The 25,278-nt window shown below is 38.6% G+C and overlaps 2 protein-coding genes across 2 annotated transcripts; one reads left to right on the top strand and one right to left on the bottom strand.

Moving 5' to 3' along the window:
• Nucleotides 1–2,379: 2,379 nt before the first annotated feature.
• Nucleotides 2,380–9,806, bottom strand: LOC143448748 (semaphorin-6B-like). Its single transcript, XM_076948606.1, has 18 exons — nucleotides 9,695–9,806; nucleotides 8,888–9,011; nucleotides 8,047–8,113; nucleotides 7,447–7,626; nucleotides 7,238–7,337; nucleotides 6,907–7,047; nucleotides 5,605–5,696; nucleotides 5,322–5,545; nucleotides 5,063–5,215; nucleotides 4,805–4,957; nucleotides 4,515–4,694; nucleotides 4,334–4,441; nucleotides 4,096–4,268; nucleotides 3,760–4,016; nucleotides 3,528–3,622; nucleotides 3,278–3,437; nucleotides 2,741–3,206; nucleotides 2,380–2,567 (listed from the first exon to the last, which is right to left on the bottom strand). Exons 1-18 carry the CDS (start codon nucleotides 9,804–9,806, stop codon nucleotides 2,380–2,382), a joined length of 2,973 nt encoding a protein of 990 aa, XP_076804721.1.
• A 2,875-nt stretch (nucleotides 9,807–12,681) lies between these two features.
• LOC143448739 (transcription factor HES-1-B-like) lies at nucleotides 12,682–13,956 on the top strand. Its single transcript, XM_076948596.1, has 4 exons — nucleotides 12,682–12,717; nucleotides 12,921–13,016; nucleotides 13,198–13,424; nucleotides 13,533–13,956. Exons 1-4 carry the CDS (start codon nucleotides 12,682–12,684, stop codon nucleotides 13,954–13,956), a joined length of 783 nt encoding a protein of 260 aa, XP_076804711.1.
• Nucleotides 13,957–25,278: the final 11,322 nt, after the last annotated feature.

Below are 25,278 nucleotides of genomic sequence, written 5' to 3'. Positions count from 1 at the left end.
CTAACATCTTTTTTCTTTACGTGTGGAACGAAAAATATGACGTCACTTTTCTTATCTCTTTTTACACGCGGTCATGACTTGACCTAATTACTTGAATGACCTAATCTTGGAGTGACCTACTTCACAGTTGGAGGGGTGGCGGTAAGAGTTGGCGGCGCATTGGCGGCGCATGGAGGTGGGAGTCCTGGGGTGGCAACACTATACTACTCACTATCTAGTCACTATCCAGTATGTGTATTGCAGTCAAGGTTGCCACTCGTAGAGTTTTTTGGCCCCTTGTAGGGTGTAGGGTGACCTTACGGGTTTTTCACCTTTATTCATAGATTTCCTATTGTTACATGCATTTTCCGGTCTAGACGAGTCTGTTTGATGTTCGGGTGTTAAATGGCGAAGCCAGAACCAACAACAAAGTTGAAAGTCACCACAATCTAATAAACAGGATGTTATCAATGCAACACCCAGCCATTTGAAAATTTATAGAAGCTTTGAGGAAATTGCAGAACATAAACAAAAACAAGATTGAGGCGCTCTGTGCCCAAGGGCCTCCTATCAAAAGGAGGAAATACAAGGATCTGGATGCGCGACTTCAACTGGAACCGGTCTGATATTGGCACCACAAAACAAAGATTGCAGTTAGTACAGCACTATAAACCAGCGGTGGCCAACCAGTCAGAGACTAAGAGCCTCATGCTATAACGTTTTAACCGCAAAAAGCTACATCATACACATTATCATTTAGGATGTTCTTATTACGTCATAATAGTGCATGAAATATTGTTTCAATCTTTATTCTGGGTCGGAATCTGATGTAACCAGTCATTATTTAGCAAATATCAATTGAACATTAGCCAGTAAAGATTACTTTTCTGTTTATCTCCCTAAAATGGGTAAAATGTGGTCTCTTTCGGAGGTTCAATTTCAATATGAACGAAAGATCCGCATAATAACAGGCAAAGAGCCGCATGCAGCTCGCGAGCCGCGAGTTGACCAGTCCTGCTATAAACATTGCATATCAAAGTTATCTACCTTGACACTAGGATCGGTGTTGTAAAAGAAGTATTTGCACAGCCAAAACAACAAATTGATAGCATAGCTTATCACTTCTAAACTTAGAAAGGATAAAATACTTTCATTTTTTCACCTTGAATATTAATATGAAGATTGGTAACTCTCATACGTAGCCCATATCTGTTTTAAAACATTACATAAAATTTATAATAACAGCAATATCAAGAATAATACCTTATTTCTTGAGTGTTTGGCATTTCTGGAACAGGTGGTGGTATTAAATGTTGTTATTAGTCAAACTAGAAACTATTTTACTATACATGTGCAAAATTACACACCTTAGCTCTATTTTACACGAGTGCCAGAGACACTGAAAATACACTTACACATGAGGGGCTTTTTGACCACCCCGTCTAAAATACATGCACGACTTGTGTGCATTTATTTCTTACAGGGCACATTTCATATGGAATTTTTGCCTCATTCAAAATATAGTGGATATCTTTTTCATGCCAAATTGTTTGAACTAGCCTATAGGCAAGGTTGCCATCGATCTCAACTCAAAAATAAGGACGACTAGGAATCGAAAGACGAATATCACCTTAAAAAATGCACAACAGGAGAAAGCAACCAATATTCCTAACGAAAAAAACTAAAAACAAGACACTATCTGCATGTTTTTTGGTATCTCTTTGGTACAAAATGGTATCGTAAAGGTGACAAAATGCCCAAAATACGAACCTCTGCCCAAAAAATAAGGACGCAAGTGAAAATAAGGACATTTCTTAGAAAAAAGGACAAACATATTTTCTAAGACACGGACCTTTAAAATAAGGACAAATCTTAGAAATAAGGACGGTATGGCAACCCTGCTTATAGGCTACCGCTATAATTTTCTTGGATATTGATTTATAATCCTGAAACAGAAAAAAACTGCCCTACGTAAAATGACGCAGCATTAACTCTGCAAAACACAAACTATTTGGCATTTAATAATAATCAGTGAGTTGTCCAAGAGGGCGCTAAGATCTAATCGAACTACAATTGATGCATATAACATTTGGATTTGTATCAAATCTCTAACCGCTTTTCAGCAGCATTACTAATAAACCAAACTACAGTTTAAATTCCACCAAGACACCAATTTTTGCCTGCCTTTTTATCTTCTGAATGTTACATCCTCAATCCAAACTATACACTGCACCTACCACATTGTTCCGACTAGACTACGAGGAGAAGGTCGAATATATAGTCTCAAAGCAGAAAAAACATCACAATGACGTCGTTTGATTACTTGAAAGTTTTTTTTTATTTAACTGTTTAATTAAAACGCAGAATGTACAAAAAAGTATAATACGTGTTACATTCGAATTATTTCAATATGGTTTGTTTCGAATCATCTTTGGGTCCCTCATAGGTCCCGTGTGACGCAGGTTCTTGTTCTTCGTGAATTGTATGTAGAAAGGGGTGGTAACGGGTGGGGCGTGACATCACAGGGAGACTATTCTTCTCCGATTCGCTCATCCACCACTTGCGGCCCGCGTGGCCGTTGGGTAGTCCTGTTATGAGTGGAAATTTTCAATTCAGTTTTTTTGTTGCGTCATAAAGGTAAATCGAGCGGTAAGCGGGATAGTCGCAAGTAAAAACATTTTAGCTTAGTTGTTTGTGAACAATCTCCAATAAAAAATTTAGCTACAGTTAAGATTTAGTTTCATCTCATAGTGTAACTCACGCATCATTTTCTGTTGGGCTGATTCCTCGAAAACCTCGTTCTGTGGGACCTGGTACTGGGGCTGCCAATTGATCATCTTCCTTCTGTCATGGGTGTCCATGAGTACGCGCTGACCTTCGAACGCTTTGCTGGGTGTTGGGTTGGGTTGTGGGGGGTTTGGCCAACCTGCTGGTATGGGGGTTGATGGATTTTGTACCGGTGGGGGCATCGAGACGTAGAGGGGGTGCTGCTGCTGATCGTACCGCCCTGGCATGGTGTCGGCAACTTGGAGGGAGTGTTGCTGGAACAGCGACTGAGCCCCCAAAAGTGAATCAACCACTGTTTTAGCTCTTTGGTTGTCGATGACTACATAATAGTCAACCTGAGGAAAATGTTGAAGGTCATCAGTGTTTTCGGGGCTGGAACTTGTTGAAGGTTTCCAGATGTGCGCTTTGCATCTCCCCCCCATACAGCTGCTTGATCTCAGCTGGAAATCATTGAAGTTTTAAAGTTATTACGACACAAATAAAATCGCTAAACTTCTCTTGCGTCACCTACCTGCTTGCTTCTTCGGTCTGTGACGTCATAATATAAGGGATGTTTGGAGGAGAGGAACAGATCATTTGAGTGGAATGTTCCCATTTCTGCACCACTCAGCGCGCTCGTTTCCTTGATTCGTCGCGTTCTACGGGATTCTTTGTGGGTTGAAGTTCGATTCCTATCACCAGAACACATTATGATGTCACATCACATGGAGTGCAAAGACGTGCAATCAAGCAAAGCAAATATTATGACGTATTAAAGCTACCTTGCATGGCTGCTTCGTTGCCGCGACTTTGATGCGTTTTCGCCGTTAGATTGGTTCGAAGATCTTCTGACGTCATTTCCGTTGGGCAAGGTCGTCTGAAGAAGAGATAACAATCACATCACGATCACGTCAGATTATATGAAATGAGAGATCACGAGTAGGTGGCCATGATCACATGAGCTTATAACGATGAGACCCAACACTACGTTGAGTTGATGACGCAAATGCTCACCAGGATGACGTCATCCTTCTTGGACAACTTCCCGCAGCAATATCCCCTGTGGAGGGCGCACAAGCACACACAGAAGACGACACCGACAACAAAAGAGACCAATAGAAAAACGATCCCAATCGTGAACTCTGACGTAGTCGCCCCAGACACGTCATGCAACATAACCGGAGCGACAGTGATATTGTATGACGTATCATTTACGGCTGGTTCCACTTCCTCATTTTCAAAGGAAGGGAGTGTGGCACCAATAGAGGGCGCTGCACGACAAAAAGACAATTTTCACTTTTCAATTTCAGCCGTGCGATGATTGGTTAAACTATAATTGACGTAACAAACCTCCCAGGTCTGTGGCGTGGACGTTGCACTCCTCCATCCCGGCTACATTCCCTTCCAACACGTCCTGGCGTGGTTGCGCACCACTCGTACTGTTGACGTGATACTGGCTGTCGACGACCACGCAATTTTTCCCGTCCCATCCGCAGTAAGGGTCCCGGGATTTGATGCAACTCCTGGAACAACAATCGACCGGGTTACAATCTGCCGCGGTCTACGCGCGAGCTATTTCCTTGCTCACCTGCCACATGAGGTGTTGAGGGCACAGAGCGGGGCGCGAATGACGCAATTCTCGAATGCGACCAACATGGACCCGGTTGGTTTGTCGAGATTTATCGAAAGAGCCCTCCTGTAACAAACAACAATCGTGACATCACAAACCTCTAATCCAATCGGTTGACATAGAAACAATATTGACGCACTTGTTCCCAGGTCCGCATCTGTCCTCGCTGTAGACCAACCTCTCCTCGATCAGGACCGACTTCGTCCCCGCTCCGAGGAGAACCTTCAGAATTCTTCCATCATCAGTGCCCGCGATGAAGACGGTGTAGATGGGGGTGGTGCCCGCTGTCGTGTCCACCACAAACGCGGTCAGGAAGTTTCTGGAAATTTGAAATTCTTTCAACTCTGAAGAATCCTCAAATAAACAGAAGCTCTACGAGTCTACGGGACCTGTTGGTGGCGCTATTGTTCGTCTATTATCGTCACTTACCCGGAGTTTGTTCTCGAATAAAGAGGAATCGCGTTGTGTGGTTGCGTCACGTTGCCATGGAGATCCCACGCGTTGACGCTCTGGTACATTATGGGATGCATGTGCATGAAGTTTAGACTGCAGACGGATAATTTGCTTGGATCGCTTGCACAGCTGGGAATGAAAAAATACGTCATAATTACTAACCCTTGTGCATAGCACGATGATCAAATATTACGTCAAAAAAGACGTAATGATACGTCATAAAGTATGATTTACCTGGCCACGTGAGGATTGGGGGGATGGTCCTGCTGAGCCCAGTATTGTGCACTGGTCTTTGCATCGGCGAATTTCTCATAAAATGCGCCGTTCATGGAAGCTTCAATGTCTGGCAGAGAGAATGCGCAAATGGCCGATGCATGGATGCTGTTGCTGTGAGGAGGAGAATTCAATGTGATGTGGTTAAGCTTAGGTTATGCTGCTGGGTGCCTTCATACTAGGTCGAGGTTTGTGAATATTCAGCCCCATGCTAACCTACCTGGGCGTGTTCATGAGAGCGAAAACCATTTTTGTCTTCCCGACCTTGTACCACTTGTCCAACGACACCAGCTCAGTGACGTCACTAAGCTCGTTGAAGTAGAACGGTGGTTTTCCTGGCAACGAGCAGTTCAGTCTCGCTTTTAAGAATGACGAGAACTGATTCCTCAAATTGCGCCATCCACCGTCGTTTTTGCAAACTTGACCGATGCGCGTGTAAACTTGCTGTATAGGGGAAACATTAATTTAAATTACTGCCTATTATATGAAGTAATTTAATGTACCTCTGATTTATCCTCGACGGAGATCTCGGTAAAAAACGAATAAACTTTGTTCAAAGACATGCCGCCGTCGAAGAATTTAATGAAATGGGGACCTGGAAAATAACAGCCATTATTTATGGTCATTAACTGGCAATTAGTTTCTATTTATTAACGAACACCAAGCATTAAAATTTTAATAAATCTTAGACGATAATATTTTTCATTTCGACGAAGTTCTACCAAGAAGACTTGGCGTGACAAGTTTTGGACATAGTCCCTTGTTTCTTACATGATAATAGATTCTATTACATGTCATTACGTCACATAGAGATCGGGTTTACTTCAGCAAAATGCTTATTGTTGCGTGAAGGCTAAAAAAACGACAAGTACCAAATAAGGAAATGCAAATCTTGTGCAAACGCAGGTTGACCATCCGGGGCATCCGGCAATGGGCGCCATTGCCTAACTTGGTGCATTTGAGACGAAAGTTTTCATGTCGACGTTGCATTTGAGACGTTTGAGAGACGCATTTGAGACAACAGTTTTCATGTCGACGAAGTTCAACCAAGAAGACTTGGTGTGACAAGTTAATATGAGATCACAATCTCGGTGTTAGCGAACAGAAGAATGAAAAGCGGTTTTACTCCCGGAATCCAGGAAAGTTCGCGATATTCAGTTTGAAGAAATCTTGACGTTCGCCTTTATTCGATTTTTGCTGAATCGTCTAAATCTGTCGCCAAAATAAACCTGAGCTCTGAAGTTATTATGACAACGAATGAGTGTCGCGTGTTCTTTACGCAACAATTGGAAGCGGGATTATAGTGACAGGACGTTTGGGGCTGGTCAGAAAATGACTTGTAAAAAGTCAACAGGAATCAAAATCACGCCCGACTTAATCCATGTATGGCGGAATAAATACAAATCTACCTCGTCAGAATAAGGATCTTGTTGGAATAAGACGACTGAGATTAGATGCGAAGCGAAACTCAACAATAGGCATTTTCTCGTCATAATCGCAAGACAAACGAAGAAACTGAGTCAAACATAGGAGACTACTATCTGCATTCTGCACGCTCCAGCGAGCACAGGGTTGAGGCTGAAAATAACTGGGTTTGACTCGACGCTCTCCGGCTGGAATACTTGGCGTTAGGTGTAATGACGTCACGCTTCAGTGATCACGGTTACGGATCATTGCACACGAGCACGGTTCAGATGTTAAATAAGTAAAGATAGTTTCTACCTACAAGGGTGTCATTCAGCGAGTTAAGCCAAGGCGCAGTGCCTTGCCCACCACAATATTTACAGTGCAAACTGCAAACTCACCGTTTAAGAAGGTCGCTTCACCGCTAGCTGTCCGCAAACTGGCGTCCCTTCTGCTGTGAACATTTCGGACGACAGATGAGCGGAATATGAGGGGATCGTCCCCGCGGAAGCCTGCCTGGGTCGCCGTGTACAGGTTGTCGCCTGCGTAGAATATGCAAAGAAGATTATTCCTCGAAACAGCTTGAGATTTCGCTCAATTCTTAGCCTGAGCTGATCGCGTTATTTTCATTATTTTCACAACAAAGTCGCGCGAAATGTCTAGTTTTAATTGGATTCGCAAATCATAAATAAAATGGTTCATCTTCAAATAAATTCTAGATATCGAACAAACCCGACACTAGGCTTGCTACGTCATAATCCGGGTCATAGGGACAGCTCAGCTTTCCTCCAAATTCCTGATTCAAATAAGACAAATTCCCGCCCTCTGTCAGCTGAAAGTTCGAGAATCATTTTTAAGTTTACAGTAAAACCCATCCGGTTGTTGAAAAACTTGCTGCATATCCAAAATATTGTGACATCACAATAATCCAATAGTGTTACCTCATAATATCTACAAGTAGGACTGAAAGATTTGGTCGAGCAGACAATCACTCTTCGGTTGGGAGATTCCCCGTCGTGGACCAGCTTGAAAATTTTGATGAAATTTTGGCATTTTTTGTTGGTCTGACCCTTTCTCTGGCACAACTGGATGCTTGCTTCATCAGACTTCCACGTCATTGCCTGCAACGTATTGCGAGTGTTATAATCTGCGATGCTGTGGAATGGCTTACCCACGTCATCTTTACAACGAGCTTATTATTGACAAGAAAATATGCGCCTCGAAGCTCGCTACGTTATATCCAAGACATTTTCATCACGTGACAACTTGAGATTCTGAAGTTGTTATTACGTCACTAAAGAAGTTTGAAAGAGAATCATGAAGTTTGAAATTAAGTTTTTCCAGAAAAACATTATAAACGTGTTTGGCGCATGATGCTAAATATGTGCATTGTTTGCTCAAAAATGATGTTTATTTTGTCTTAGTTCTTCTGAAATCATAAATTCAGGTGGGTGTGAATAGTGTGGGCAATCCACATTCCAGTATCACCGAAATCATTACAACGCGAATCATGCTTAGCTGATTAAAGTCAAATGCGTCACCTGCTTGTAAGTGACTTCGCCGGTTCCGCTTGACTGATTCTTCAAATCCAGGACAAAAATATTATCCCTGCGCAGAAAATAAAATTGAAATAAACACAAAACCGTTGCATGACGGTTAAAACCATTCAAGCATGACAACGAATGAGTTGTGACGCAATTCAGCTGCCAGCGCTACTTTGAAATGGTCGATCTGTTGCTGTGCTTATGCAGTGCCCTGTATGGTATAATGCCGGGATTGAATAACAATTATTTTTTCAACGTAATAATTGCCAGAACAAATAGATGTTTGGTTAAACTTAAACGAATCTTGTAGGCGCGCGAACATAGCGGAGGAAAGTATCTGTAGAAAAAAGAACCAACTTCATCATTTCGGAGTGCTTCATACGAAGAGACCACTTTGTGTAGCATTATTACCCCACAATAGACACTTTCGTATGTGTAAAAAACTTGTATTATGACCGACAAAGACAACAATGCGTCATAAACCTATTGAACACTGCAAACGCATTAAGTTGTAGTGATAGCTGATGTTTGAAGACCCAGTGCAGGTTTATGTTGAAAACAAACGCAAAGATGTCTCGGAGAACATGTACCTCGGTTAAACGTTAAACACAAGCTCCTTATGTTGGCAAGAAATCGTAAAAGTACTAAGCATTAATATGAAATATAGCAGAGGTAAAGAGCTTCGTTAGAACAAACGAAAGTATTTGTCTTCCCCCCGCTTATATCGAACCTCGTGGAAAGTGATTCAACGAATTGAGTCTTCACACCTCGCAGGTATTTTCAATATGAGCTGAGAACTCCAAAACCTTCAAAGTCACAAAGTACAAATGCCACTGACCTGGCGTAAATGTAGTGATATCCACCAATGTTGGTCATGCCTTGAAAGTTCTTCAACAATGGGAGGGTTTTGGTGGACTGGCCTGTTTTTTTGCTACCACGAAACACTTGAAGCCACGTAGAATCTGGAAAAATACGTTTTCATATTCATCAGATTGTGGTCAAACTGCTGATTTATCTAAATACTGTTATTACACCAGTCTCCTAAAAGAGCTTCTTGCAGAAAGTTTGATCGCCTTTATGCCAAGTCGCCATAAAATATAAATCACGTCCACTTCAAGCAAACTTGCACAGAATCGAAAACTAATCGTCAAATTTGGAGAATTTTCTCCTGAAAAAACCAATCCCAAACAATAAACGATCGCGCGAAAGCGCAATTTGTTGAAACAATTCTACAAAGCTGAGCGATTGACTCGAATTAATGAGGCGTTAAAAGCGAAATGAAACAAACTCGATTTTAAGGAAAATTTCAACATGACTTCAACTACGTTCTAACACTTCTACTTGTGGGAGACTTGAAATCTGCACTGAACTCGAACAAGTTGTTTCCTTTGACGTCATAACATGTATCTATTTTGTCATAAACACTTAAAGCAGAGTTTATTTGATAGACAGAGGGGCGAAGGGTTTATTGTAATCCTAATAATCCTTGATTACGCCTTAAATTATGGATAACATCATAATATGGGAGATTGGTGTCATATGAAGTGAAAAGTGACGTCACTCCGATTTATTTAAACAAACACATATTGTTGGAACCCTGGCAAGCAATCTACCTACATTATGACGTATATATGACGGTACCAACCTTCCAACTTATAAACGTTGATTGGTTCTTTATCTGTAGGGATTCTTCCCATGGATGACTGGATCAGACATAAGATGATATTCACAACGATCAGTGCAGTAGAAACACGCATTGTATCAAAATTAATGAGGCTTTATGATGAACTCCAGTGAAAATACGGTTTAGTCCTCCATTGGTGGATCACTGGTCGCAATTAAACGTCAGATATCAAATCAACACACAATACTCGTAATACGAATCCTAAACAAGCTACAAAAGAATTTCAAAGCAGCTCGTTGATATTAATTTGAATTGAAAGATATACGTTAATCCCATCGTATAGAATATAGATAACTGGACTCCACTGACTGGGAACACAACCTACACTGAGCGTTTAATCGAGTTAGGAATCGTTTGCAATAAAACAAGCGCTTCCACAATTATTCTCAGTCCGACATCGGTTGTTATTAAACAGGCAATGAAAGAGATACCACTACGTCACAATTCATGAAAATGTGAATTGTTTAATCAATTAAATAAAATAGCTTACAATGAGGAAATGGAAAGGAAATGACTCATAACAATAACTTCACAAGATATTTAAGGAAATAAAATCTAAACAATTGCTTGATATGAAGCTTAATAGAACAGACAATTATAAAGAAAGTTAAAAATTTTATTTATAAATAGCTGCGATATGCACGAAAGCTTTGTTCTGACTCAATGTTACAAAACGCATAAGATTAAATATAACAAGCACATGTCGCCTTATGGAACAATGCAATGAAATTTCAATTAAATTTATTTTAAATCAATTTAAATTTAACCATCAAGGTGGCTTCTCAAAGGATGCCAGACCGGTAATACATCTATACATTGTACGTAAAGTGCGCGAGGTTGTTAATAAATATGGCCGACATTGAACGAGCAAAATTTCGTTGCGCCGCGGAATTTTGTCGATGTCGAACCCGGTGAGACTTTACCAATTAGGCCTATAACGAGGTACTACCAGGTAAATATTCCTGTGTCAGAAGCACTGTATTGGGTGAATGGGACGATTACAACGTGTTACTATAAATTAAGGCAGGGATGTCCAACCTGCGGCCCGCTAGTCATTTTCACTCCAAAAGTATGTACTTCATGTACCCATTTTTCTTGAAATTTAATAGGTTCTGCGGCCCATTGAATTATTTCAAGTGACAATGCGGCCCACTATAATAAAAGGTTGGACATCCCTGAGTTAAGCATTCCTTGTGTAAGAAGCATTGCGAAGTCATTTCATGACAAATATATATAAAAATGCTTCAAAGCGCATTATTAGATTTGATTACAAAGTCCTGGACACCAGTTGCATTTTTAAATTGCCGTTTTCAAAATTCAAATTGGAAAGGTTATAACTGTTCGTCCATGGTAACTTTTTATCGAGATCATTATATTCCTTATCGTCGTGTTTCACTCATTTTTCTGTTATGCCTTTCACTAGTTTTACGGTTTTGATGCTAAAAGTATAATTTTCTTTATTTTTAATCGAAATTTCTTGATTATTTTTATTTCGTTCCTTACGCATCATCACAATTTTTACCCTTTGAAATGAATATTAGATTATTTAGCACATATAACCGGAAACATATGTAAGTACTCGGTTAAACACTCTAGCACCCACTTACTGTTTTCACAAAGACGGCAAATAGGCTACCAGGTCTTTTGAGCACCTGAGCACATTAACTGACAAATTTACTTATTAAATTTATTTATTTAGCGACCTATGAAATAGCGTTATGAAAGTAACCTACGTTATTATACGTTTCTTGATCAGCAGATGCGGTTATTTGTAAAATAGATAAAAACTAATCAACGTGTTAACCTCTAACTACCACTGAAAATATCTAACACAGAACTCTAGCTACCACAGAACTTAAAGGTTTTCTGTCTTCAAACAGTGAAAACTGAAAACTTTGGCTGCAATGTTTTATAAAAGCAACTCCAGTGACTAAAGAAATTAGTAAACATTGAACAATGATTCAAAACCACAGCGGGTGACACAAAAAGCAACGATTCAGAAAGTTATCAATTTTACTATTGAATTTTAGTTCAATTTTAACGGTAGCGATTTGAGGACTGACCGAACTGAAACAACGAAGAACTGCAGCAAAGTCGGTAAATGTTTCGGCTGTGCTATTTGCTATCTGAAGTTATATTATATTTTAAAAACTTGTTCTCTTCATAAACAACCTTTGATTGATCACATTCAGTATGGGAAAAAAGTTACGCCTAATAGGTCTCGGCCAATTTGGAATTTATAATTCTCTCTGGGGAATAAAGATTTTACCGCTGTGACTTAAATGTTTCTTTGCTTAGTTTTACTTAATAGTCTTGGTGCACAACTGCGCTATTCAATCAAAATAACATCAAACTATGCGGATATTTTTATTTATTTCATACACTTAATGGGAATACACAATATATACAATTTATCGAATATACATCAAAATCACTGTATGCAGCTGTCTTCTCGTATAATCCGCAATCTATTGCATCACAATAGGCCTTCCCTGCGGGTGATAAATCTCAATAAGCTTTTGTATTGTCCCATCACAATAGGCAATTAAGCAAAAGTTCAAGCCTATTTCAAACAGCAATGATCAACAGCAAAAACTTTTTAAAAACTCTTACTTTATGTTGCAAATTTCGAAGTTCTCACGGACCCCCTGAAAACGTTTCGCGGACCCTTGGGGGTCCGCGGACCCCCGGTTGAGAACCACTTAGACGCATTTCATAGGTTTCGACTGTAATAATGATAGAAATTTACTTCATTTTGTGTAATATAGTGAGAATCTAACTCTTTTTAAGGTTTGAGATTACAACACCTAGTTATGAACCCTGGTAATAAGTGCGAGGAGAATTAGATTAATACTTCATACTTCGCTACGAAAGGGCCAAAGTAAATTTTTCAGTTAATGTGAAATCAGGTGAAATCAGTACAAAACATTAATTAAAATTAGTATGAAATGAAAGACCTGCTATTTGCCGTCTTTGTGCAAACAGTTAGTGGATACTAGAGTGTACGAGGATACCACCAACGTACAAATGGTTTCCTCGGGATCCGTAATGAAAAATGACTGAAGAGTAAGTAAAATTTTCCCGATGTTTAGGGTGCAACCATCGCCAGATTACGGCGTCCGCTTGAAGCGTTTCGTAATACTTATATACAGTCAACGATAAACTTACAATGAAATTATTGTTACAGACTTCAAAACTGCTTAAGGATAAAAGCCGACGCAAGAGGATTAAAAACAGTCTGAATGAACTGATAAGTATTCTCCTCAACATTTTAGGAATACAGGTAAGTAATTTTTTTCTCCTCGTATTTAAACAAAATCGTTACAGTGTTTCATACTGTGGCAGTGCCAAGTGTAAAAGACAAACGTAGGCCTTCTGCAAATGAAAAAAATGGTCATTACAAATTAAGAAACATAATTCAAAGTCTGCAAAACAGTTAATCTCATTTTTTTTTATTTATATAGTTGTTTCTTCAGCAAAGACAAAGGCATTCAAAATTGGAAAAGGCTGATATTCTAGAAATGACTGTTCGCTATTTGAAAGAATTTCAGGGACAGACATTGAACGCAGCGAAGGCGATTGATCCAAGAGTCACGAGTAAATACAGAAGCGGATTTGTGGAATGTAAAAACGAGGTTTCTCACACTCTTGAGAACACAAACGCAGGAATTCAGCCCGACGTTAAAACGAGGTGAGTTTATCAAGACAAATGTTTTCACAAGACCTTGTAAATTATTTTTATGTTGGGTCTTTACCGGCTGTGGCACATTTTTAAACATTCTCTAATATTTGATTCCAGGCTTATGAACCACCTCGGAAGCAATGTACCGCCGCCACTCATTCCCTCCTCGTCTTCCTTACTCATTCCATTCCCAACTCATTTCTCCTTGTCTCCTTCCGCGACTCCACAAAGGTCCGGATGCGGGAGTGTAAATAAGCACAACGTCCAAGGAAACTTTACCCTCATCTCGCTATCAACGTCGTCCACCGTACCCCCACGTATCCACGGAAACAGAACAGCCCACGTATCCACGGAAACAGAACAACGCAAATCCGCATCGCTGCCCAAAAAGTCCTACACGATATGTTGCGTGTCCCCGACCAGCCCAGCTTCATCTCTTGTCCCAAGAGTCCAGGATATTTTGATGATGTCATCATCAATGTTGCGTTCTTGTTCAGCGGTTAGCGACAGCGACTCGGAACCGGTGTGGAGGCCTTGGTAATTAACGGCTTCGTTGGAACTGAATCAGTTAAAGGACCAATTCCGTGGAAGTTATTGATATTTTTCTACTTCTTTGCTCTTGCCTTGCCAGTCTAACTGCCCTCTCTCCTTGTGAAAATTTGCTGCAGTGATTTTGACGAAGCTCGTCCGACTAAGTTGTAACCAACTAACATTATGTTGGGCGGCTGCTTGCTTAAATTTGGAACATTTTTGACCAAATTCTGACCCGAGAATGATCCGTTCTCGTCCACTAATACACGATGTAAAAACCGTAGAGTCGGGGATTTCTGTCAATTATGACCGTTGACTTTTTCTAGTAATTTCACTAATTTCGCGCTGTGTTTGTAACTATTTTCACTGCTTTTGCCTACTCGTATGTAGATTGTAGACCATGCGCTACTAAGAGTTTGCGGTTTATTTTTCTTTGTGTTATTTCATTACTTTTACATTCGGTTCATGTATTCCTTGTCAAGATTTTCATTTCTTTTAAAACAATAAATTGGAATTCGAAACACATTTGTGAGTGCCGTTCCTCTAACGACACCTGGTGTACACGACGGAATTATCGAAGTAAACACCAACATTATGACGAAACGGATACCGACACACTGCTGCACTCTTACGTTTTAGAAACCTTATCTACCGGCGAAATTTTGCCTTTAAGTATTGGGAGTCTTGCAGTCGGGCGTACGTACAAGGTTGAAGTATATGCTGTGTCCGCAGATGGCGTGAGGTCGGATGCAGAAAGTTCATCTTTCAGTACTGGTAAGTGACGCTTTGAAAATCGATTTTTTTTTGAATTTGATTGTCGAAAATTTAACAGCTGTGTAATTGTAATCATGATGTACCAACTTTGTAGCCATGACAGTAGCCGAACGCAGCGCAGTAGAAGCCGTTAATACTAGAAGAAGGTCGCCAACTTTAGTTCCGAACTCATCCCAGAGTAAGTAGACTCCAAATAGTTCCACTCCGCTAACAGAGTCTACTACGTCAGAGCCTGTTACCCAAACAACGTCAGAATCTACAGAGCACCCGTCAGAATCTACTGCTAGTAGGTCCATTGATACCTCTACACCCGAACCGGAAAAGCAAAAACTTTTGCTTGATCCACCAAAGCCATCTCAACAAGATAAGCCCAGTATTTGACTTTGGGAATGCCGCTCACAATTCAGTATGTGTGTGTGCGAATCACTGTTGTATAAGTTTGCATGGGTTGGCCAAGACTATTCAACGTACAGCTATAGTCCGCAGTTGTTTTTCAACTTACCATTTTACTTTTAACGTGTGCAATGTCACATTTAACGGGAAGTCAGGAAAGCAGGAAGGCAGTTTTCATCCCAGCTTTTAATTGGTACAATTGCAATTTAATTTATAAGCTCCCTTATAACATGTAAAGTATTTAATGGTATGCTTACGTGTAACAACTGCACATATAATATATGTTTACTAGCTATAAGATATTTGCCCGTTTGTTTTGAAATAACTGAGCGAGCACAACAATGCTGTCCTAATAGAGTTGGTGTTTTTGGCATTTGTTTTCAAAACAAGCTGGCCATTGTCTCATATCAACATGCGGCATTAAACCGTGGTTTTGTTTGGAAATACAGTAACACTGCACATCCAACAAAACTTAAGTAATACAGGTTTAATGCAGCTATATAACATCGGTGAAATTGCATGGCTTGAGAGTTGTCACTGTCTAATTTTATAAGCTGCAAGCTTAGTAACTTCACAAGTTTTAGTTTGGAATTTACTTCGGCAACCCTTGAAATGTCCATAAAGTGTACAGAGGCGCAAACTTTATACACGTATGCGAGACACTTCACAAGTTTGTTCTTGAAGAATTCACTACATTTGTTATCTTCCATTTTCTTAAATCATTTAAGTTAAATAGCTTTAGAATTAGGTTGGATGAAGTGCCGGTAACTTATTTTAAATACATCTATGTTTATTGCAGGTTCGTCTTCCCATTCTTGATAGCGGTCATCGCAGTTGTATTATTCATTGTGCTCGGCGTTTGTGTACAAAATCGATACGCAATCGGCCTAAAAACAAAGCACATTCGTTCAGGTGAATTTCTGCTACGTACATAAGTGAAGTGTTTTGTATAGTTCGTGTATTTGTTAACCGGTTATAAACTTCGACCTACTTCACTATAATAATCTGCTTTTTATCGCTACAGGTGACAAAATGCTGAAACGCAAATATGGCCTTACATGGTTAAAATCTGGTAAGTTAGTGTTGGTTTCAGTCTATCAAAAGTCAAACTGTTTAAACTCCAGATGCGAATCTTGGCCGCCCTCTAGCGACTAGCAACATCTTTACCACCATACAACGTTGCACTGTTTTGAGAAAATAATTAAAATATCTAATTGTCTCCTGTTCCTTTATAAGTTTATATCATCATTAAAATCTTTTCAAAGACTTTTCCTACAATTTAAGCTGCTGTGTTTAATGCTAGTGAAATAAAACTTTAGCCGTAGACTTAGCCCATCTTTCCTTAAAAAATATGTAGGTGAATTTTTATATACGATGTGTTCTTGTTTAATACAGTTTTATCGATCGGTATTTTGGTGTAATGTCTTTATTAAGTAATAAAATAATCTTTATTCATTATTACATTAACACCCAGAATATTACAGATTCATACAACGTATGAAACTTGTCAAAACCATTGGAATTTACCAAAATGAAGAGAGCACCGGGTGCACTGTAGCACCGGGTGAGAAGAACAACTTCTAAGAAAAAATTCAGGCCCACGATGTTTTATTTTCCGACTGAATTTTTGCACTAAGAAAATCACTTGGGCTGTATGTTTTTTGTTCGATGTGCGAGATGTATGAAATTTTACACCGTTGTTGTGCATTTATGGCTTTATTCTTCCGTTATTTTATCCAGCTTACTTGTATTATATGTTTGCGAATTTCTTGAATAACACTTGTTGTTTCGTTTTTATTACAAAAATTGCCCTAATTGTTTTGCTCCTATTCATTTTCGTGTTCATTTCTTAACCGCAAACTTTTTTGTTTTTGCTTTTAAATTTAGTAATACACTAGAAAAATGAACGTGCGCCAAAGAAAGAAAAAAAGCGTGCTGATATCATCATCTTCATTTTAGTCCGATGCTAGCTTTACAAATCCATTTAAACCCTTTTCTCTATAGCTTCAATATTTCCCGCTATTTCTGTTTCCACACGATCACCATTTTCTAAAAGTTTTTCCTTGTTATAAAGCAATTCTTCATGTGTTTCAATCGAGTATTCAAAGTTTGGACCTTCAACGATGCATCAACTGGGCATGCCTCGATCTTGGCACAAGCCACAGAAAATGCATTTTGTCATGTCAATGTCATATCTGCAGAATATAATCAATTATTTGAACTTTATAACTTAATTTCTAAATAAAATCAATGGAATGACAAATCTTAAGACCACGTTTATATGAGTCATGCAATCTTAACGCAATTATGGTGGATACAGTCACATTTTACATTTTTTTACAGAATAAAATTAATCATGAAAAATAGTAGGTCCTGAAATCTGATTTAGTTAAAACAATGAACGTTGTAAAACTCAGAATCAGATTTTTTTTCTGAGACCAGAGTTGGATCAATTACATTATTTCAGTTCAATTACAATTACTCCCTTACATGTTTCAATTACATTACAATTACTCCGTGCTAAAAATATCAAATTATAATTACTGTTAAACATGTAATTGATTAATCATAAATTCAACTTCGGTAGAGAGGTGCTCTTTGAAAACCATATAGCGACGTAATTAGCAACAATCACAAACTGTTCATGTTTCATTCATGATACGTAGAATACCCTTTAATTAAAAAAAAATCGAACGTTTTCGAATATTTCAGCTATTCCTAATGATGAGTACTGAAAAATACAAACACAAAAAAAAGTTTTAAGCGACTGTTAACAACCAAAAGTTTGAGTATCTGGCAACGACTAACAACGAATAGGCTACAAGACAAGCAATGAAAGATTACAGTCAATGAAGTGGCACACTTCTATATGGCCATATATACCGGTAGTAATCGACTGGGATAATAATAAGAATAGTAATAATTGCATAATAAGTAATCATCTGGGACAGCGTGGTCCAACTGCAGCCTGTTACAGCACTGTTACGTTTCTCCCTTGCGGCCGACTGCGAGTATGAGCTGTGTGAACGAAGACTTGACCTGACTGCTTTTAAATAAAACGATGTGTCTGTAATTCTAAGAGTGAGAACAGCAAAACGTAACACTAAGTTAACAACCGTTTATATAACTCAGTTTTTTAGGTTTTAATTAGACGTTTGTTCACCAAGCACTCCTCTCTCTCTGTTCCAAACACATACTCAGCTATGTCATCGATGACTTTGGATGTTTCAGCATAGAAAACATGAAAGGCAAGTTAGGCAACAAGACATTTTGAATTGTGGCCTACTTGCTTTAAAGGTATTTTTAGAAAGGATGAATTCAAATTTGTGAAGATTAAGTATATAATCACTATTTAATTATTAGTATATATTATTATCACTAATTCAAACTATTTGACATCACAATGTGTAATCTTGTATATTCCTAAAATCAAATTGGATTTTAATAAATTGTAAAAAATAGCTTTTCTATCAATAAGTGGCATATTGCAGGACGCTCAAAGAATCCTTAATGAAAGTTCTTGCGAGAAACAGATCGATTTCGATACTGACAGCGAGTCCTGCAAAAAGTATCGCATGGACTTTGGCAATTTACTGCTTGATTCCACCGGTCAGAGGCTGTTTGGGTTTGAATTAGAACTGCAGTATTTGTAGCATGTTATGACCAGGTTGTTGTTCAAGGTCGTTGAATTATACCACATATTTATTTCCAGAAGAGCACTAAACCATACTTATGTACAAAGTTAAGGTAAAATAGATTTATATGAAAACGACCAACATTCTTAACCTGACTTTAAACAGATTAACTATTTTGTTCATTGTTGTATTTGTAACTGGCACATTGTTGGTCTTGAGTTTGTTAACCAAATATTAGTAAAAACTGTATACTTCTGTTATTTTGTTTCTGTTTTCACAACAAATGATTTTAATGTAAAAATGCAGATAGATTTGTTTCATTTTGCAGACTATGATGTATTGCTGAGCTTTTGCAATATATATGCCACAATCAAGGCCCATCTGAAGTTGACCAGCAAAAGACAGAATGGGTAAACCTTGCTCATCATATAATACATTAACTTGGCAGATTTAACCATCATTGCATACAGTTTAGTTGGTATTATAAATTGCAAGTATCTTATCCGTGTAGTGAAACTATTTCGAACTGGGCAGCGGCAGATAACAGATTTTGGGGAAGTTTGTATTCAGTTTTACTGTGGTCTAGGCCAAATTTTGAACTATTTACTTTTAGATTGATACTTCAACACGACCATGATGATCTCTATCGCCGGTTATTCGCATGACTTAAACCTGGCTCTGATTCCAAATCATTCAATCCCCTGTTAAGAAAGCTAGCCTTTGTGCAATTTTTTTGTGACATATTTTTTATTGGTTTTTACTTCATATTGCCCAAATTTCAAACTTTTTCCAGTTTAAATAAACAGACCTAGCGTCGTTAATGCATTGCAACTGAGTATCAAACACAAGCCATGCACAAAGTTTGCTCATTTGTTTCAGATGTTACTCTATGTTTCTACATTCAGATAAATGTCTACGAGCACACAGGTCCAGCAGTGCATAGTTTTATTTTTGTATAATTCCTATTCTACAACCAAAAAACCATACATACATAAAAATTACTTAACTCAAACACAACTAGAAAATTTAAAATCACTTTTAAAATTCTAGGTGTTTTAATTTTGCACTCGTGGTTCCAAAATACTTTTTTCAAGGAATTACAGTCAGTCCCGGTACTCAATACTTTTCGTGTGATTAGTTAAAATTTTAACAAGTATATGTTTAAAAAACAAATGTTAATTACTCCTTAATAGAAGTTGTAGCATCTGTTGATCTTTTTTAATCTAGAAGTGTCAAGCAAAATTGCGAACAAGTAACCTTTACCGCGGCAAATATTGCATTTGCTGCAGCACCTTTTACACGAAAAACTGTCTGTTCACCTCTTTGCATAAGAGATCACTTCACAAGATTTAATTGTCTATGTTGTTTTTTCAGATTGAACGCAGTCTTTGTTGTCGATGGGTTCATCAGAATTGTGTACCAGTAATACAGCATATGTAGCAGGAATAGTTTTGCAGCACCTGCAAAAAAGAATAAAAAGATTAATAGAATTTTTTGTGTTTGACGCAAAAGTGAATAAAATCAATTTTAAGCAATATATGAAGAAATAAAATCGAGATTAGGTGTTACGCTGGTCACAGTTATAGTAAAATATGTACAATTTAACACATTAAGCTTGAGTGATGATGAAAACAACTTGATTAAAGTCTTCAATCACATAATTTAAAAAGTTTTTGGAATTGGACTTTATTCAGACCCAGATTGGAAAGTTTGCTGTTCTTGGGTGAGAAATCCCCTCTGCAACATTATGAAAGAAAAGTCATTATATCCCCAATTAATTTTATTCCTCCCCCACGTTCACATTCAAATACTGAGTGAGTTTTTACTGGATGGACGATGATGGTCACTTCTCTCCTGTCAACTCATCTTATAACAAAAATCGTCCATGGATGCTTTTTAAGCCCCTCCCAAAACAGTCCATGGACACTTTATCAAATCCACTATTTCAGGCTATGTAACAGATGTATTAAGAAGCTTATTGTTAGATTGTTGCTGACTGTAAATAGCGCCAGTTGTTGCTAGTCGCTACCCATAATGCCTCAGCTTGCTTGCCAATGTGCTAACATGCCAGTACGCATGCATTCGAGATTATGCGCCATACACGTGTGCTCACTTTTGACTTTCGTATTAAAATATGCTGTTAAAGGCCTCAAAGCCTGAGTCACTCAAAGCAGAACATTACAGCCTATGCCATAACTTTCCATGGATACTTTCATCATATGCACTATTTAAGCTTATCATAAAATCGTCCATGGACACTTTCCTCATATCCGCTATTTAAGCTTATCCTGCAATCGTCCACGGACGCTTACGCAAAAATCGTCCATTCTCAACTGTCCATGGACGATCTCGAAACCCATAACTGTCCATGGACAGTTTCATCATATCCGCTATTTCAGCTTATCCTAAAATCGTCCATGGACGCTTACGCAAAAATCGTCCGTTTTTAACCGTCCATGGACGATCTCGCAACCATTGCTTTAAACTTATCCTAAAAACCACCCATGGACGCTTTGTTGCAAAAGAACTCATTTAAGCCTATTTCAACAACCGTCCATGGACGATTAAGGGAAAACGTCAGATTTGCGTAAAAGCGTCCTTGGACGCTTACGCAAAAATCGTCCATGGACGATCTCGAAAACACTGCTTTAAACTTATCCTAAAAACAACCCATGGACGCTTTCTTACAAAACAACTGATTTAAGCCTATTTCAACAACCGTCCATGGACGATTACGGGAAAACGTCGGTTTTGCGAGTTCGATTGTGAATCTTCAGGTTACCATAGGTCCCATTTTACGTAATCGTGACAGACGATTTTATTTTTTTTAAAGTAATTAACTTTTTGCCTTGTGTTCTCCGAACTTAACCGCCTATCTTTAACGATGAGTTTCGTGACCTACTTTCTTTGAAATACGTAGAATTTGTCTAATTCGTCAGTTTGACTATCTCTTTAAAAGAATAACACTACCCATTCTTGAGTTCTTGATAATGATGATGCACACACATCTTTTCAAAAAAGGTAAAGACAGCAGAAAACACAAACAGCGTACAAAATATTAAGGGGCAGATTTAAAGTCCAAAGAGAATCAACTGGGATTCCGGGAAGACCAACAAGTATATAAGATACACTGAAAAAGCAGTTTAACTTAAGCAGAAACATGTTTCGATAGAGACCAACGCAACTTCACCAGGCAGGCATAAGTTGAACGTTTGAAACCTGTTCATAGAGAGAAAAAAATCTGTAAACCCAAGACACATTTTTAAGTTCACGAATTTGCAGTCATGTAACAATTCTTTGAAATAACGGCCCCTTGATAAAACGCTTTATAATGTACGTAGATACAAAAAGCAATATTTTTTCCAGGTATGCATTCTTCCATACAAATTTAATAGCACTTACAATCATGACAACATATGGTGTTTTATACGAGGTTTGTTTGCACAAATATGCCAAAAATGCAATACTGTTGCATGATATATTGTTTCTGTATTATGATACAATGGTGGTGTGAAGTTCAGTTTGAATGGCTTGATCATATTTTCGACAAGTTAGTGCTCAAGACGTCGCACATAACATTATTATCGTATTTAGCTGTCAAGTCGCGCAATTCATACAAAAGACCGACTTGGAAACGCGATTCTTGCAACATGATATTGACATGGACTTTTTCCGAGTGACGAAATTGTTTCCAGAAGAGGTCATACACATTCCGCTCCACTTGCTCAGGAAAGCAGCTCACAGTTTTGATGAACATTTTTAGAGACCTCTCCAAAAGTTGGTTAATTTATCATAATTATAATCATCATACCTGAAAGGATGCTATTAGTTATTTAAGTAAAAAAGCATAGGACACATATGCATTTGTTGTCAAATGAATAATAATAACCATCTATTCCCGGCGGTAATGTGTCGTACTTATCGGCTACAAATTATCGAATTTGTATAAAAATTTGATACGAACCACATGAAAACAGGGTTGATAGCTGACTATTTCGTATTGTATTTAGAACATTAACAGTTTACAAAGCAAAACTAGCAGACCCCCAGCGCACATGCACTCTTGTGATAACTGTGTCTTTCAAAATGGTGGAGTGGAATGTTGCTCATTCATTGACCGGATTCACAAAGATTGGCGCGTTATCGTTGACGTCACTGATAAGAATGTCAATCACACATCTTCCTTTTAGCGATTTCGGCTTCCCGGCGTCGCTTGCTTCTACTACAACCTGACGAGAAATAAACATATAACTTCAGCTCAATAATAAAGCTAAGTGCTTTGCAATGATAGAATCACAAGGTTTTGAGGTGCTCATAGTACTGTAATAAAATGGCGACAGTGCAACCGACCTTCCACTCGGACAAGTGTTCCCTGTGTAATGGTCGAACCTTCGTGATGATGCCAGTTTTGGGACCAATAGCGAATGTTCCATCTCCATTCAGTAAGGAATAGGTAATAACGCATTTCGTCGATGTAACGATTTTGTCTTCCTGCATCATTGCAGTAACAACAAAAAATTTAGGAAAATCACTATAAAATCTAATCTAAATAAAAGTAAAAATGTAAGGACATGATGTCATACCTTTTTTTGTAATGCTGAAGGCACGATTGTGTCGTCGTCAGTTGCTTGCACTGTCATGATTGTGCTTCCAACAGTGGTGTTTTCCGATATAGTTATATTCTCTGTTGGCTGATCGAATTTGGGGGAATTGTTGTTTTCATCAAGTATCACAACGTTTATGGTGCTGTTCGAACACCTGCATACGATATTATCAATTTATCAGGTGCAACCCAAACAACATTGCTAAAATTAGCAGCTCCAACATAAAACTAATATAACTGACAGAGTTAAAAAAATACCACAAATAACATAATTTAGGCCCCTTGTCTCACGCTGTGATGACTATATCGTATCTGTCATGTTTCGTGATGTCAAGACTTTGGTTTAGAATCAAAACACTGTTTGCGTTGAGTGCAAAGGTATTTGCAACGTTCTGGGTTAATCCATCTTGCTGGTCCGTTTCAGGCAGAGAGGTTCGAATACTGAGTACGGTTTCGCCGTTCAATTCAAAGTCTTTATCTTTGACACTTACCTAAACATAGCGATAGCTTTTGTTTGCCAGTTCCGAAATATAGACTATAAAATGAAATGATTTGCTATAAATCAGTTGCTTATTTGGCCTCGCAACCTCGTTCACATATAGTAATCATATTGGAGTGAAAAGTATTCTTTCGTTTAAAACTTGGCAAAGTATTACCTGTATTGTCATTAAAAGATGACGAAATAAAGTTCACGTTTATGATTGGTTTATTATCGTTGACGTCAACCACGTTTATGACCAGTTGGGTGCTCCCAGTCCTTTGCTCCTTACCAAGATCACGAGCTTCGATGAAGGCAACCAATCTGCGAGGCGGGGAAGTGATCCATTTATGACTTGCAAGCCAGGCTTGAAATTCAGAAGCCTGGGTCGAGATTACAGAGCTCATGGCTCGTATAAAATTAAGCCTGGGTCGAGATTACAGCAGTCATGGCTCGTATAAATCGAAGCCTGGGTCGAAGTTACAGTGGTCATGGGTTCTGTAGATTGAAGCCTGGGTCTAGTTTGGAAGGGTCATGGCTCGTATATAATGAAGCCTGGGTCGAGATTATAGAGGTCATGGGTTCTGTAGATTGAAGCCTGGGTCTAGTTTGGAAGGGTCATGGCTCGTATATAATGAAGCCTGGGTCGAGATTATAGAGGTCATGGGTTCTGTAGATTGAAGCCTGGGTCGAGTTTGGAAGGGTCTTGGTTCGTATAAAATGAAGCCTGGGTCGAGATTATAGAAGTCATGGGTTCTGTAGATTGAAGCCTGGGTCGAGTTTGGAAGGGTCTTGGCTCGTATAAAATGAAGCCTGGGTCGACATTACAGAAGTCATGGCTGGTATAAATTGAAGCCTGAGTCTAGATTGGAGGGTCATGGCTCGTATGAATCGAAGCCTGGCTGCCTGGGTCGAGATTACAGAGTTCATGGGTTCTGTAGATTGAAGCCTGGTTCGAGATTGGAAGGGTCATGGCTCATATAAAATGAAGCCTGGGTCGACATTACAGAAGTCATGGGTTAGGCTATGTAGCCTATGACTGGAAAGTTCACAGCTTTTTTTACTAAAGGTTTGATCGACAATAAAGAGGTCATGCCTAAAAGGCTGGTTTGAAATGAAATAGATCATGTTTTTTAATTAAATCCTGTATCACTAAGTTTGCGTTGTGCAGTAAATTATCATACATTACCTATATTACGGAAATTAAGCCCCACAAATTGCACACGAAGTTAAATTGAGTGCCACAGGAATGTTGAGTTATGCAAAACCACAAATACACTATGCAAGTACATGATAAAATTATTGTTGAACTACTTATTTGTGGTGTTTCTGATCAAATGCCTGCTACCAATTACTTTTTTTCTCCTCACATGTTGATTACCCTATTGTCTTTTGTTGTACTTTACAGGTATATAGTGATTTGCTTAGTAAGCTATTGAAGAACATAAA

Source organism: Clavelina lepadiformis, chromosome 1 (assembly GCF_947623445.1).
Source record: "Clavelina lepadiformis chromosome 1, kaClaLepa1.1, whole genome shotgun sequence".
Taxonomy (NCBI): domain Eukaryota; kingdom Metazoa; phylum Chordata; class Ascidiacea; order Aplousobranchia; family Clavelinidae; genus Clavelina; species Clavelina lepadiformis.
Note: the sequence above shows the minus strand (reverse complement) of the source record. Positions and strands in the feature narration are given on the sequence as shown.